Source organism: Chiloscyllium plagiosum, unplaced genomic scaffold (genome assembly GCF_037043375.1).
Source record: "Chiloscyllium plagiosum isolate Xiang-an unplaced genomic scaffold, Cpla_swu_hap1 HiC_scaffold_24, whole genome shotgun sequence".
Lineage (NCBI taxonomy): Eukaryota > Metazoa > Chordata > Chondrichthyes > Orectolobiformes > Hemiscylliidae > Chiloscyllium > Chiloscyllium plagiosum.
Window position 1 is genome coordinate 58215044 of NW_028270162.1, and position 13757 is coordinate 58228800.

The 13757-nt window shown below is 41.9% G+C and overlaps 1 protein-coding gene across 5 annotated transcripts in view; it reads left to right on the plus strand.

The window, feature by feature from the left end:
* cabin1 (calcineurin binding protein 1) overlaps positions 1-13757 on the plus strand; it is a 513604-nt gene that overhangs the window by 112533 nt on the left and 387314 nt on the right. For 4 of the 5 annotated variants that reach the window (XM_088000226.1, XM_088000222.1, XM_088000224.1 and 1 more), the window contains exons 24-25: positions 7014-7103; positions 8760-8911. In XM_088000226.1, coding sequence (XP_087856352.1) covers positions 7014-7103; positions 8760-8911 — 242 coding nt within the window. The remainder of the gene's footprint in view (positions 1-7013; positions 7104-8759; positions 8912-13757) is intronic. The other variant, XM_088000225.1, reaches the window with a different exon arrangement.

Sequence of the window (13757 nt, forward strand, 5' to 3'; positions counted from 1 at the left end):
TCAGGTGAATTGGCCATACTAAAATTGCCCGTAGTGTTAGGTAAGGGGTAAATGTAGGGGTATGGGTGGGTTGTGCTTCGGCGGGTCAGTGTGGACTTGTTGGGTCGAAGGGCCTGTTTCCACACTGTAATCTAATTTAATCTAATCTAATCTAATCTAAGAATCTACTGATGACCATGAAAGCATTGTCGATCGTCAGAAAAACCCGTCTGGCTCACTTGGTCTGGTTTACACATGACTCCAGATCCACAGCAATGTGGTTGACTGTCAATTGCCCTCTGAACTGGCCTCGTAAACTACTTAGTTGTTTCAATTGCAATGAACTTTCAACAAAGAAATGCAACTAACAGGCCACTTGGCACTGGAAAAGACAGCAGCAGAAACATCCCTGTCAACCCTGCAAAGTCTGCCTCCCTAACAAATGGGAGCTAGTGCCATAAGTGGGAGGGCTGTCTCACAGGCTAGTCAAACAACAGCCTGACATAGTCATAGTCACTGTAATCATACCTTACAATGTTCCAGACACCACCATCGCCATCTCTGGATATGAGCTCTACCACAGGTAGGACAGGCCCAGTAGAGGTGGCAGCACAGTGGTATACAGTGGGAGGTGGTTACCCTGGGAGTTCTCAACATTGACTCCCATTCCCATGAAGTCTCATGGTTTTAGTATAAACACGGACAAGGAAACCACCTGCTTACAACGTCTTCTCCTTTGGCTGATGAATTGGCGGTACTTCATGTTGAACAACAGTTAGAGGAAGCACTGAGGGAGGAATGGGTGGTGGTGGGGGTTGGAATTCAATGTCCACCGACTGAATGTGTCTCGGTAGCAGCATTACTGATTGGGCTGGTCAGGTCCTAAAGGATATAGCTGCTAGACTGGGTGTCTGGCAGGTGGTAAGGGAACCAACATGGGGGAAACACATATCTGATTTCCTCCTTACCTGTCTGCCAGTCCATGACAGTATTGGTAAGAATGACCACGTATAGTCCTTGTGGAACGAAGTCACGCTTTCACGTTGAGAATAACCTTGCATTGTGTTGTGTGGCACTATCACCGTGCTAAATGGGACAGACTTTGAGCAGATCTAGCAACTCCAGACTGAGTGTCCATGAGGCACTGTGGGCTATTGTCAAAAGCAGAATTGTACTCCAACCCAAACTGCAACCTTGTGGCCCAGCATATTCCCCAATCAACCATTACCACCAAGCCCAGGGATCAACCCTGTTTCAATGGAGAGTGCAGGAGGGCATGCTAGGAGCAGCACCAGGAATACCTAAAAAAAGAAGTGTCCACCTGATGAAGCCACCAAACAGGACTACTTGCATGCCAGACAACATAAGCAGCAAGTGATAGATTTGAGCTAAGTGATCCCATGCCAATAGACCAGATCTATGCTCTGCAGTCCTGCCGCATTCAGTTGTGAATGGTGGAGGACAATAGAACACCAGATATCCCCATCTTCATTAATGGGCATCAGTGCAAAAGATAAGGCCGAAACATTTGCAGCAATCTCCAGCCAGAAGTGTCGAGTGGATGATCCATCTCAACCTCCTCCAGTGATCCTCAGCATTACAATTACCTGTCTTCAGTCAATTAAATTCAATTCATTCCACACGATATTAAGACTTTTGCTCCAGAACTGGCCATTCCACTAGCCACGCTCTTCCAGTACCGTTACAACATTGGCATCTACTCTGCAATGTGGAAAATTCCCCCGGTATGTCATATCCACAAAAAGCAGGACAAATCCAACCCGGCCATCAGTGTACTCCTGATCATCATTAGTAATGTGATGGAAGGCGTCATATCAGTGCTATCGAGCAGCACTTGCTCAGCAGTCACCTGATTGATGCTCAGTTTGGGTTCCGCCAGGGCCACTCAGTTCCTGACCTCATTACAGCCTTGGTTTAAGCACAGATAGAACAGCTGAATTCCAGAAGTGAGGTGAGAGCGACAACCCTTGACATCAATGCCACATTTGATCGAGTCTGGCATTAGAGACTAGAGTTAATAGGAATTGGAGAAACCCTGTGCTGTTTGGATTTAGACTTCACACCTCGGAAGATGGTTGTAGTTGTTGAATGTCACTCATCTCAGCTCCAGGACATCACTGCAAGAATTCTTCAGCCTAGTATCCTAGGCCCAACCATCTTCAGCTGCTTTATCAATGAGCTTTCCACTATCGTAAGGTCAGGATTAGGGATGCTCATTGTACAATGTACTGTACCATTTGAGTCTCCACACATGCAAAAGCAGTCTGTGTCCAAAATTGGCAACACCTCGTGACTATCCAGCTTGAGCTGACAAGTGGCAAGTGATATTCACATCACAAGAATCAGGCAGTGACCATTTCTAACAAGAGAGAATCTAACCACTGCCCCTTGACATTCAGTAGCTTTAACATTGCTGAATTCCCCCATATCATCATCTGAGGATTACTATTCACCATAAACACAGCTGGATAGATAAATAAGTACTGTGGCTACAACAGCAGGTCAGAATGTATGATTCCTTCAGCAAGTAACTCTCCTCCTGAGGTACAAGTCAGGAGAGTGATGGCATTCTCTCCACTTACCTGGATGAGTGTAGTTCCAATAACACTTGAGAAGCTTGACATCATCCAGGGCAAATCATTCCACATGATTGTTTTGTGATGTGTCATACCCTCCCTCCACCACCACCAACAGTCCAGAACAAACGTGTACTATCTGCAAGACGTACTGCAGAAACTCACCAATGTGTCTTAGGCAGCACCTTTCAAACCTGTGCATATTTCTATCTATAATAACGAGCAGCAAAAACATGGGAACACCACCACCTGAAAATTCCCATCCCCACCACACCCCATCTTGACTTGGAAATACAGCAAATTTATTTTAATTAGCACCTTAGGAACTGGCACTCAATAAACCGGCAAAAATTATACACCTCAAATATTGCAAAGTTTGCAGTATTATTCTGTCCAGTTATTATAGTTCTTTATTTACCTCAATATAAGTATACTTGTTCAATCGAATTTCGAGTTAATTTCTCCATAAATACTGCATCATGTCCCAAGTCGTCAGTTGAGGGTGCAAGCGAGAAGGGTCCCTGCTGATAAGTTTTATTTAAGCCAAAGTTGCATTATTATTTAACTGATGTTGTAAATAAAGGATACCAGTGATGTGTATGACCCTTGCATTATATTTCTATTACTTAGTGTGTATTTTTACATTGATTATGATGACCTCTTAATCAACTGGAATATTTAATCACCTGGCACACTCATCATAAGTTTGCTATATACCACTTCATTGTCGCTCAATCAAAATCCTGGAGTTCTCTCTGTAACGGCACTGAGATTGTCGCTAGACCAATGGACAGTACGAGGCATCTGCTCATCACCACGTTGTCAAGAGCAATTAGGGATGAGCATTAAATAATGGCTTCTGACCAGCTGTGTCCACATCTCCTACCTGTATTTTTAAAAAATGCATTTTTGTTTTGTTTGTATAAAATTCACTGTGCTCCTGAGCTGCCCCCTCTTCATGTCACATCAATAATCTGGCCTACCCAGGCGCAGGGAATGTGGCAATGTTCCCATCCACCACCACTTTGTTCTAGTTTCTCAATACTTCATTTACATGATAATTTGTTACAGTTATTCCTGTCACTGCAATCTGATGTTTGACCCCATCTGAGGCAAACCAGTTATATTAGAAATACTAGAAATAGACACAGAAATAGGTCATTTGAATCTTTGTCTCTGGTGCTTTTCTGTTCATGAGAACTGGATTTGATTCACTTTTTCTCTCATCTGAGTCTTTATTATACTTCTTGAAATATTGTTTTTGAAGCAGCTATCTAATTCTCAGTTTCTCATAGACTTTGCCCTGGGTTCGTGGCTGAGATCCAGTCCAAGCACCATTATCCTGTGAATATTTTCTTCTAACTTTCATTTACTGCGTTTTGTTCCAACCTTAACTTTGTGCCCCTTGCAATTGTCTCTACAACCAGTGGAAGTAACACACCATTGTTTAAATTTTTTGTATCTTAAAGAGCTTTATCAGGTTGCCCATCTTGGCTCCCTTGATAAATCTCTAATGTCTTAAATCACTTTACATAATTGTAACCTCTCATCTCTTGTAACATCCCAATGAACCTATTCTCATCCCACAATTCTCAAACTGGGGTTCATGGACACTTTGTAGGGGATCCATGAAAGAATGTATTAGTGAGAGTCATTTTTGCACTGTAGGGCATTGTTGTGATTTCCTTTATCCACTCAAACAGAATAACCAAGAGCCCATGCACTGGGCCTAGTGCACTCCCACGCTGCGAGAACTGATAAGAGATTGTGTTTGGCAAGCTTCAAACTTTAACTGAGAATCCCACAAGGGGAGATGATTGGTCCCAAAGGCATCAGGAATGGATGCTTGTGACTAACACTGGAGGAAGGGTGGGAAGATGCCACCACATTAGCCTTGTCCAGGGTCCTAGAATGACTTTTTCATGGTGAGCTGGGAGTAAGGTAACTGGAGTTGAAGTAAAGCTGTTCTATTTACTGGTTGTGTCCTGATGGCAGCAATGCCTGCCTGTGAGGCAGTGTAGCAGTGATATTCCACTGCATCCAGGCTACTAACCAGCAGACTGAGAAGAAATTTCCTAAAGTATGCAATGACTGTGCAGAGCAAGCAGGAGGTGGAGATTTACACTTGCTGTGCAATATTGTGAAGAGTGCTACACACTTGAAAGCATTCAGAACACCATGCCTGGTGTATCCTGAAAAGTGCTTTTAGGTCTGTCCCGGCGTTTGAAGTGCATTTTCAATGTGACCTTCATTGCATTCTCCTGGGTCTAATTTATATTTGTTTAACCTATTTTTATAATCAGCCTGTTCAGAGATATTATTACACACTCCTGGAACAGGAGAGATTTGAACCCCGGGTGTTTCAGCCTAGAAGAGAGCCCCTTCCCTGGGTCTTATGGGATTTGAAGGATTTTGGGCGCAGGTGGGAAAAGGCCAAAGTTGAGGCCAAAAATCAGGTTGTATTAAATTGTGGGGTAGTCAGAACTGTGAAGGATGAACTGGTGTTGACCATGCTCCTGCTACAGTTGATGCAGACCATCTTGGTTCTCATTTGAGGTTGAGAATAACATGGCCACCCCTGATAACCTCCAGGTGAGAACTGTAAAGTTTAGGGCAGATATATAAACCTTCAGAGTTGTCAAATTTAACTCACGGCGCAAGTGCTACTTAACTCTTCAATTCCTATCGTGTTCTTGTCTTTCTTTCAGGACGTTGGGGAAACTCCCGCATTCAAAATTAATTTGCAAATTCCACATTAAAATTATTATGGACTGATTTTAAAATATTGAAATTGACAAGCTCCTTATGTACTGCTGTTAAATGTGGAAGTCTGGGTTGGAGTCAACTTCGTGAAACATTCGCTTTTCCTTGTTTCAACATTCCATCAACTTTTGTTTAGAAAAACTTGCTTCAAAATTTATCCCAGTGTGATAAGTGGACTTGATTATCTCTCTCCAATTTTTTACAAAATTTTGATTAGTCAGCAGTATGTTCCTTTATATTTGTTCATGGGATGCGAGGCTCTCTGGCAATGCTGCTATTTATTGCTTATCCTAAATTTCCCACGAATGTGGTGATGAACACACAGTACTGTTAGGGAAAGTGTTCTAGGATTTTGACCAAGAAACAGTGAAAGAATGGCAATATAGCTCCAAGTTGGGACTGTGTGTTTCCAGTAGTGAACCTTCAGTTCTCAGTCTAGATTAGAGTGGTGCTGGAAAAGCACAGCAGTTCAGGCAACATCCGAGGAGCAGTAAAATCGACATTTCGGGCAAAAGCCCTTCAGGAATTCAGGCAGAGAGCCTGAAGGGTGGAGAGATAAGTGAGAGGAGGGTGGGGGTGTGGAGAAAGTAGCATAGAGTACAATAGGTGAGTGGGGGAGGGGATGAAGGTGATAGGTCGGGGGGGGGGAGGGTGGAGTGGATAGGTGGTAAAGAAGATAGGCAGGTAGGACAAGTCATGGAAGAGCTTCAGAGCAGAGGAAATGGCCTGGGAGTTGCAGGGGGAGAGGGACTCCCTGAGATTCTTGAAGAGAGAGGAGGAAAGCTTCTTCAAGGCAGGCATCCTTGCAAGAGGATTCGCAGTAGGGTTAAAATCAACTAGGTAAAAACAATGTTGAAAAATGTGATGCTGGAAAAACACAGCAGGCCAGGCAGCATCCGAGGAGCAGGAGAATTGAAGTTTCGGGCATAAGCCCTTCTTCAGGAATGAGGCTGGTGTGCCAGACGGGCTGAGATAAAAGGTAGCGGGGGGAAGGGATTTGGGGGAGGGGCGTTGGGAATACGATAGGTGGAAGGAGGTGAGGGTGAGGGTGATAGGTCGGAGAGGGGGTGGGGGCGGAGAGGTCGGGAAGAAGATTGCAGGTCAAGAGGGTGGTGCTGAATCTGGGGTTTGGGACTGAGTTAAGGTGGGGGGAGGGGAAATGAGGAAGCTGGAGAAATCTACATTCAAAACAATGACTGCAAATGTTAACCTTCAGTTCTCAACAATGTTCTGCCCTTTTCTTGATCAGTCACCATGCTGAGCTAGAAGTTTGTGGACTCAAACTTCATGCCAGAGCATGTAATTTTGGCTGACACTTCACTGCAGTACCAGGGGCTGCTTTGTTGTTGGAAGTGCCCTATTTCAGGTGAAGCTTTAAACTGAGGGTGCATATGGGAGATTCCATGGCACTAGTCAATGAAGTGCGAAGGATTGCTGTTGTCCAGGCCGACATTTATCTTTCTTCAAGTCACTCAAATAGATTAGCTAATCATAACTTTATTGCTGTTTTTGGAAGTTGCTGTACATAACTGGAGTGCTGTATTTCTCCACATTATAATGCTGACAGTGCTTTCAAGTACATCAGTTATGGTTAAAACTTAGGGTGTCCCGAGTCATGAAAGGCATTCTCTAAATGCGTTTTTCATTTTATAATCTGCACTGCTTTCTGTACAGGCGGCGCATAACCTACATGAAGATGCAGCACATTATCCACGGAAGATCCATTACCACAATCCACCAGATCTGGCTATGGAAGCTCTAGAGGTACTGAACCAAATGAGCCAAGCAAGATGTTTAGGCTCTGAGTACTTGAATATCTCCTGAGACTTAAAAAGTGATTGATTGTTTCAGGGTATAAATAATTCTCCACTTCCAGTAAGTGTGGGTTAGAGGTACAATGATATGGATTGCATGCAAGACTGCTAATTTTTGTTTTTAATTCACTCATGAATTCATTCAATTAGTAAACAATTTTTTAAAGCATCTTTCATTGTCACCACTTCTGGAACATAAATCGATCTTCTAGTTGCCCTATGTCATATGCTGAATGAGCTTTGACTTCAGGAATCCTTTGCCTTTTATAGTCTTTGACTTGAGAGTGTGGTGCTGGAAAGACACAGCAGGTCAGGCAACATCTGAGGAGCAGGGGAATTGACGTTTCGGGCATAACCCTTCATCAGGCTTATGCCCGATACGTCGATTCCCCTGCTTCTCGGATGCTGCCTGACCGGCTGTGTCTTTCCAGCACTACACACTCGACTCTGATCTCCAGCAGCTGCCATCCTCACTTTCTCATCGTCTTTGACTTACCTTAGACAATTGAACAAAAGACATAGCATGATTGGACATTAAAAGCAAAAGAGAAAATTGAGAATTAATTTTAATAAAGATCAGAAAATTTCACTTTTACCTCAATAGAATGATTCTTTGCGAAGTTTGTTACCTCCATTTCTCCTTCATGCAATGCTTTTGCAGGGTGAGGAATTTATTTGCCTTCTATTTAGTGACCTTTTTATTTTTGTTTGTTTTTAATGGTTCAACAGTGCCATCATTTTGTGAAAGAATGGAGGAACTTGAATTGATTTCAATCTTCATAGAAATTGACAGACTTCAAATGTAGTTTTTTCACTATGATACTGGGGTCAACACTAAGGAAACAGTAATTTCAGCTTGGAATCTTGTGACCAGAAGCCAGAAGAATGCATACGATTGATGTGAGGAATTCCAAACTGACTGCAAAACCTTTTATTTGATTATTTATACACTCTCCTTTAAGGAGAACTTGGAAAAACATTTTTAATAGTTAGTTTTTGACTGACTTCAAACCTTGGTCTGGCTGCATCTCCCCTATGAAGTAATTTAAGATTTTTCAAGCAGCAAACGTTTCAGGCTGCTCACTAAATAACCTATGCCTTAAGGGAACCCCGTGCAGATAGGTAATTACAGGTCATTGTAGCCAGAATAAGACAGTATTTTGATCTACAGGCTGAGGATTAAAGGTGCTGATACCAAAGTGGGGTTGAGGCCACATTCAGATCAACCATGGTCTTATTGAATAGTGGAGCAGGTGCAAGGGGCAGCTGAATGGCTACTCCTCCTGTTTCTTATCCTTCAGATCCTGATTGTAAGTTAGAGGATAGTTATTTTTTTTTGGTCCCTGGCTAAAAGACCACATCATGACATTACTGCTTTTTATTTTCATTTGAGTCGAATTTTTAATAAATGTTAAAGTTTGTTTATAAATATCTTCAGTTTACTGATTTACCTTATTTAAATCCCTAAAAATGGGTAAGTGTTAGGCTTCAAGCTTGTCGTGGATGGATTTGACTGTGTGTCTAAATAAACTTGTTTGGGTAAAGGATATTTATTCATTTCAAATGTAGGATTATCTATTGTTGTAACTTCGGTGTTGATGTTCAGGTCTACTTCAGGCTTCATGCCTCGATTCTCAAACTGCTGGAGAAGGATGAAGTGACTGTGGACTGTGAGATGCTATTCAGCTACATTAAAGAAGCAGCTCAAGGGCCTTTTGCCAGCGGTGAAGAGAAGAGTACCTTTAAGGTCACTGAGAAGTAAGTTCTGTTAAGTTCAGTGGACTATAGTGATGAATTGTGTATAGTTGTTGGTGACATGAAGTCAGAGCATTATAGTTGGAGACCCTGATGTTCAGAGTTTGTTTTACTTTGATAGTTGACAAAAACTGCTTCCTTTTCACAGTCATAAATGTAACTGTAAGAAATAGGAGGTGTACACCACTGACTGTTAAAGCCTGCTCCATCATTTGTCATTCATTAAGACCCTGTCCACCTTCTCGCTCAACTCCACCTTCTGTCAATCTACTGAGATTCTTTGATTCTCTTGGGTTACAAATGACGATTCATCTGTACCTTTGGATATTACTGGCTGAGTATCTGCAACTCTGTGTGAAGATATTCCTCCTTATTGGAGTTCTAAATGACTGGTCCTTTATTCTGAGAATATGGTCCCCAGTGCATGTTGACCCCTTACCCCTCACCACCACAACTAGCAATATCTGTCCTGTCAAGTCCTTTAAAAAGTTTTAAAAATTTCAAACATTCAATTAGATCACATCTTAATCTACTAAACTCTAGGGAATATTAGGCCTAGTTTACTTAATCTTCCTCATTGCACAATGCCCCCATCCCAAGAATTACCTCTATCCTTACTGACTTGTATTGATCCCAAATATTTTGATTTTAATATTCTAATCCTAGTGTTCAAACTTATCCATGTTTGTATCACTGTAACCTCCTGCAATCCTCTGTGAATTCTGCTTTCTACCAAATCTGACCACTGGTCTGTCCCCCACTTCCTTTGCTTCACTGTCAATGGACATGGCTTCAACCTTCTAAGGTGTAAGATCTGGAATTGCCTTCCTATACCCCTTGGCCTCTCCACTTCTCTCACACACACACACTCACACTCTCTCTTTTTTATTCTAATGTCGTCTCCTTCACTTGCTATATCAATGCAGGTTGCTCTTTTCAACAAATTAGAGAATTTGAGGTGGACCTAAAGCTTGGAGTCCTTAAATTCTTGAGATCCATTTGAAATTTTTAGTAGAAAACTGAAGACCTCGGCTGAAGTATCCCTTGGCATTGTTCAGATGAGTTGGAGGATGAACTGTTCTATAACAGTAGGAGAATTGGGGTGTGCAGGGCATTACCCAGAGCTTTTGGTTTATGGTAATCAAATAAATCAAATTCAGTTCTGAATAAAGTCATATTGAACTCAGAGTGTTAACTTGATTTATCCAGACATGTGGCCAGACCTGTGGAGTCTCTTCACTTCATTCTTCTTTTCTGTCTCCAGCTGCTGTATTTTGCTTTTAAGTCAAGTTCTGGATTCTGTTAGTTCTGTCCTCCTCCTGTGAAAATCAAACCCTCCTCATGCTTGTTCTTTCACTTGGATAAATATAGTGTTGTAGGTTTGAGGGTGAGGGCCATACTGGTATAGTTATATCATATAGGAGAATTGCTTGAGGACAAAGGGTGAAGGAGGAGCGTTGGAGGTAATAGGTGATTACCAGAGGTGTCTATAGTGTGAATGTGGGTTAAAGTGGCGTTGCAAGAATGTAACTTAGAATGTTCACTTTGACTATAAAATATCCTTTGTACATCCATGTGTGAGTTTTAGATGTATTTTTGAACATCCTGTGGTGGAGCATATAACTCTCAAAGTTGACTGCAATGAAGCCCTTGAAGTTATGAACGCCTCTTCATCTCTTTAGTTTTGGCTTAGTGGGGTAGAGTAGAGATTTGAAGTAAAGAGGAGTTCGCCAAATCTTGGCAAAGTTGGGAAGTTGTCTGGATACTGGGTGAAGTAAAAATATGTAGAGGATGTCCCAGAAGGTCACTTCCTCAAAGAATTATATTATGTATGGTTTGACCTGACCTTCCCTGCACAAAACAATGTTGCCTATCACTGATTTTGCTCCAAATGTGAATAGATTCTATTGCTCAAGATTGTATAAAATCTGGTTGGTTTCACTTGAACAAAGAATTGGTCCATCAGGGGTGCATCCTAATTGCCAATGGGAGTAAGGGTAGAAGTTGCTGATAAGATGGCCGCAGTCAAAGATTAAAGAACAGTACAGTACAGCACACCAAGCCTGCACCAACACATATCTTTCTAAACCAAAGTCCTTTTGCCTCTATGTGGTCTGTATTGATTTATTCCTTAGTTATTCATATACTTGTCAACATGTTTCTTAAATATTGCTGTTGTATCTGCCTCCACCATCTCCTCTGGCAGCCAATTTGAGGCACTTACCATCCTCTGTGTAAAAAGATTGCCTCTCACATCTCCTTTAAACTTATCCTCTTTTACTTTAAACCTAAGTCCCCTAGTAATTCACGTTTCTGACCTGGGAAAAAGGTCTAACTATCGATTCTATCCATGCCTCTCATAATTTTGTAAACTTCTGTTTGGTCACCCCTCACCCTTCGATGTTCAAGTGAAAACCAACCAAGGTTTGTATAATCTTGAGGGATAGGATCTATTCCCATTTGGAAGAAAATTGACTTATCAGTGATGGACAACATTGTTTTCTGCAGGGAAGGTCATGTCTTACCAACTGAATAGAATTCTTTGAGGAAGTAACAAAATTGATTGATGAGGGAAGGGCTGTAGATGTCATATACATGGACATCAGTAAGGTGTTTGATAAGGTTCTCCATGGTAGGCTGATGGAGAAAGTGAAGGCACGTGGGGTCCAGGGTGTACTAGCTAGATGGATAAAGAACTGGCTGGGCAACAGGAGATAGAGAGTAGTCGTGGAAGGGAGTTTCTCAATGTGACCAGTGGTGTTCCACAGGGATCTGTGATGGGACCACTATTTTGTGATATACGTAAATGATCTGATGGAACTCCACTGGGGACAGATCTTGAGTCCAAAAAAACACACTTCCATGGCCACTTCTGTGACTAAGCCAGTTCTGTATCCATCTTACCAGTTCACAGTGTGACTTCACCTTTTATATCAGCCTGCCATGAAGGACCTTGACAAAGGCCTTTCTAAAGTCCACATAGATAACATCTACCACCCTGCCCTCATCAATCATCTTTGTCACTTCCTCAAAAAGTTAAATTTGTGAGACATGTTCTTCCCTGGATTTACCTCTGCTTATTTCTATTAAGTCCATATTTTCTAAGTGTGAGGAAATCCCATTCCTAAGAATCTTCTCCGGTAATATCTCTACCACTGACATAAGGCCCACTGGCCTGTAATTTCCCAGATTGTCTCTGTTACTCTTAAACAAGGGAACAACCTTGGCTTGCCTCCAGTCCTCCAGGATCTCTCCTATGACTATAGAGGATACAAAGATTTCATACTCGGCCTCAACAATTTTCTTACCTGCATCCCTCAGTATTTTGGGATAGATCCCATCAGGTCCTGGGATTTGTCTACCTTAATGCTTTTCAAAAATCCACCATCTCCTTTTTCATATTGACATACCCAAGAATATCACGATCCACCAGCTCTTCCTTTTTTGTGAATCCTAATGCAAAGTTTTCGTTAAGGACTTCACCCTCTTCCTCTGGCTCCAAGCATAAATTCCCTTTCTGTATATGAGTGGACCTTCCGGATAAAACACAGCGCCAGAGACCCGGGTTCAATTCCCGTCTCAGGCGACTGACTGTGTGGAGTTTGCACATTCTCCCCGTGTCTGCATGGGTTTCCTCCCACAGTCCAAAAACGTGCAGGTCAGGTGAATTAGCCATGCTAAATTGCCCGTAGTGTTAGGTGCAGGGGTAAATGTAGGGGAATGGGTCTGGGTGGGTTGCACTTCGGCGAGTCGGTGTGGACTTGTTGGGCCGAAGGGCCTGTTTCCACACTGTAAGTAATCTAATCTAATCTAATCTAATCTAATCTAATCTAATCTTATTGCCAAAGACATTTCTTGGCACCTTTTTAGCCTAATTCCTTTTTGAGTTCTTTCCTGTTATCTTTGTATTCTTCAAAGGCCCTGTCTGTTGGTTTCCTAAACCTTCCATATGTGTCTCTTTCAATTTGAGTAAGCTCTCAATTTCTTTTGTCATCCAAGGTGGGAATCTTGCCGTCCTTATCTTTAATTTTCACAGGAAACTGCTGGTCCTGAATTCTAATCAACTGGCTTTTAAAAGATTTCCAAATGCCAGATGTGGATTTACCTTCAAATAGCTGTCCCAAATTACATTCCCCAGTTCCTGCTCAATATTGTGCTGGTAAACCTTCCCCAATTTAGGACTTGTGCTCTATAATCTTGGACTGGTGGCATAAGATTGAAGGGTAGTAGAAATTACACACTTATTCAGAAAGAGTAAAAGGATAAACCTGGCAATTACAGACCAGTCAAAAGAACCTAACAATGTAATGTCAGTGATGGGCGAAGCTTTTACGAACAATTATTGTGAGAAAACGAGCAGCCTCTTGAGCAAGCTAATGTAATAAAACAAAACCAGTAAATAGTTAGTTAAAAATCACACAAAACCATGTTATAGTCCAACAGGTTTAGTTGGAAGCACACTAGCTTTCGGAGCGACACTCCTTCATCAGTCTCCTTCTATCACCTGATGAAGGAGCATCGATCCGAAAGCTAGTGTGCTTCCAATTAAACCTGTTGGACTATAACCTGGTTTTGTGTGATTTTTAACTTTGTACACCCCAGTCCAACACCGGCATCTCCAAATCATGAGTAAATAGTTAAATAGCATGTTGTTCCATGGGATAAGAAGATATAAGGCCACTGCAGTTCCTGTTATGTGAATGGAATTTCGAAAGGCAATTGATGAAGTACCATACATCATGCACTTGAACTTTGCTATTAATGAAAGGTACATGTGTGTGTGATATAATGGGCAGTACAAGCATGGATGCAAAATTTGCTAACAGAAAGTAAATAGAGTTGCAAATAG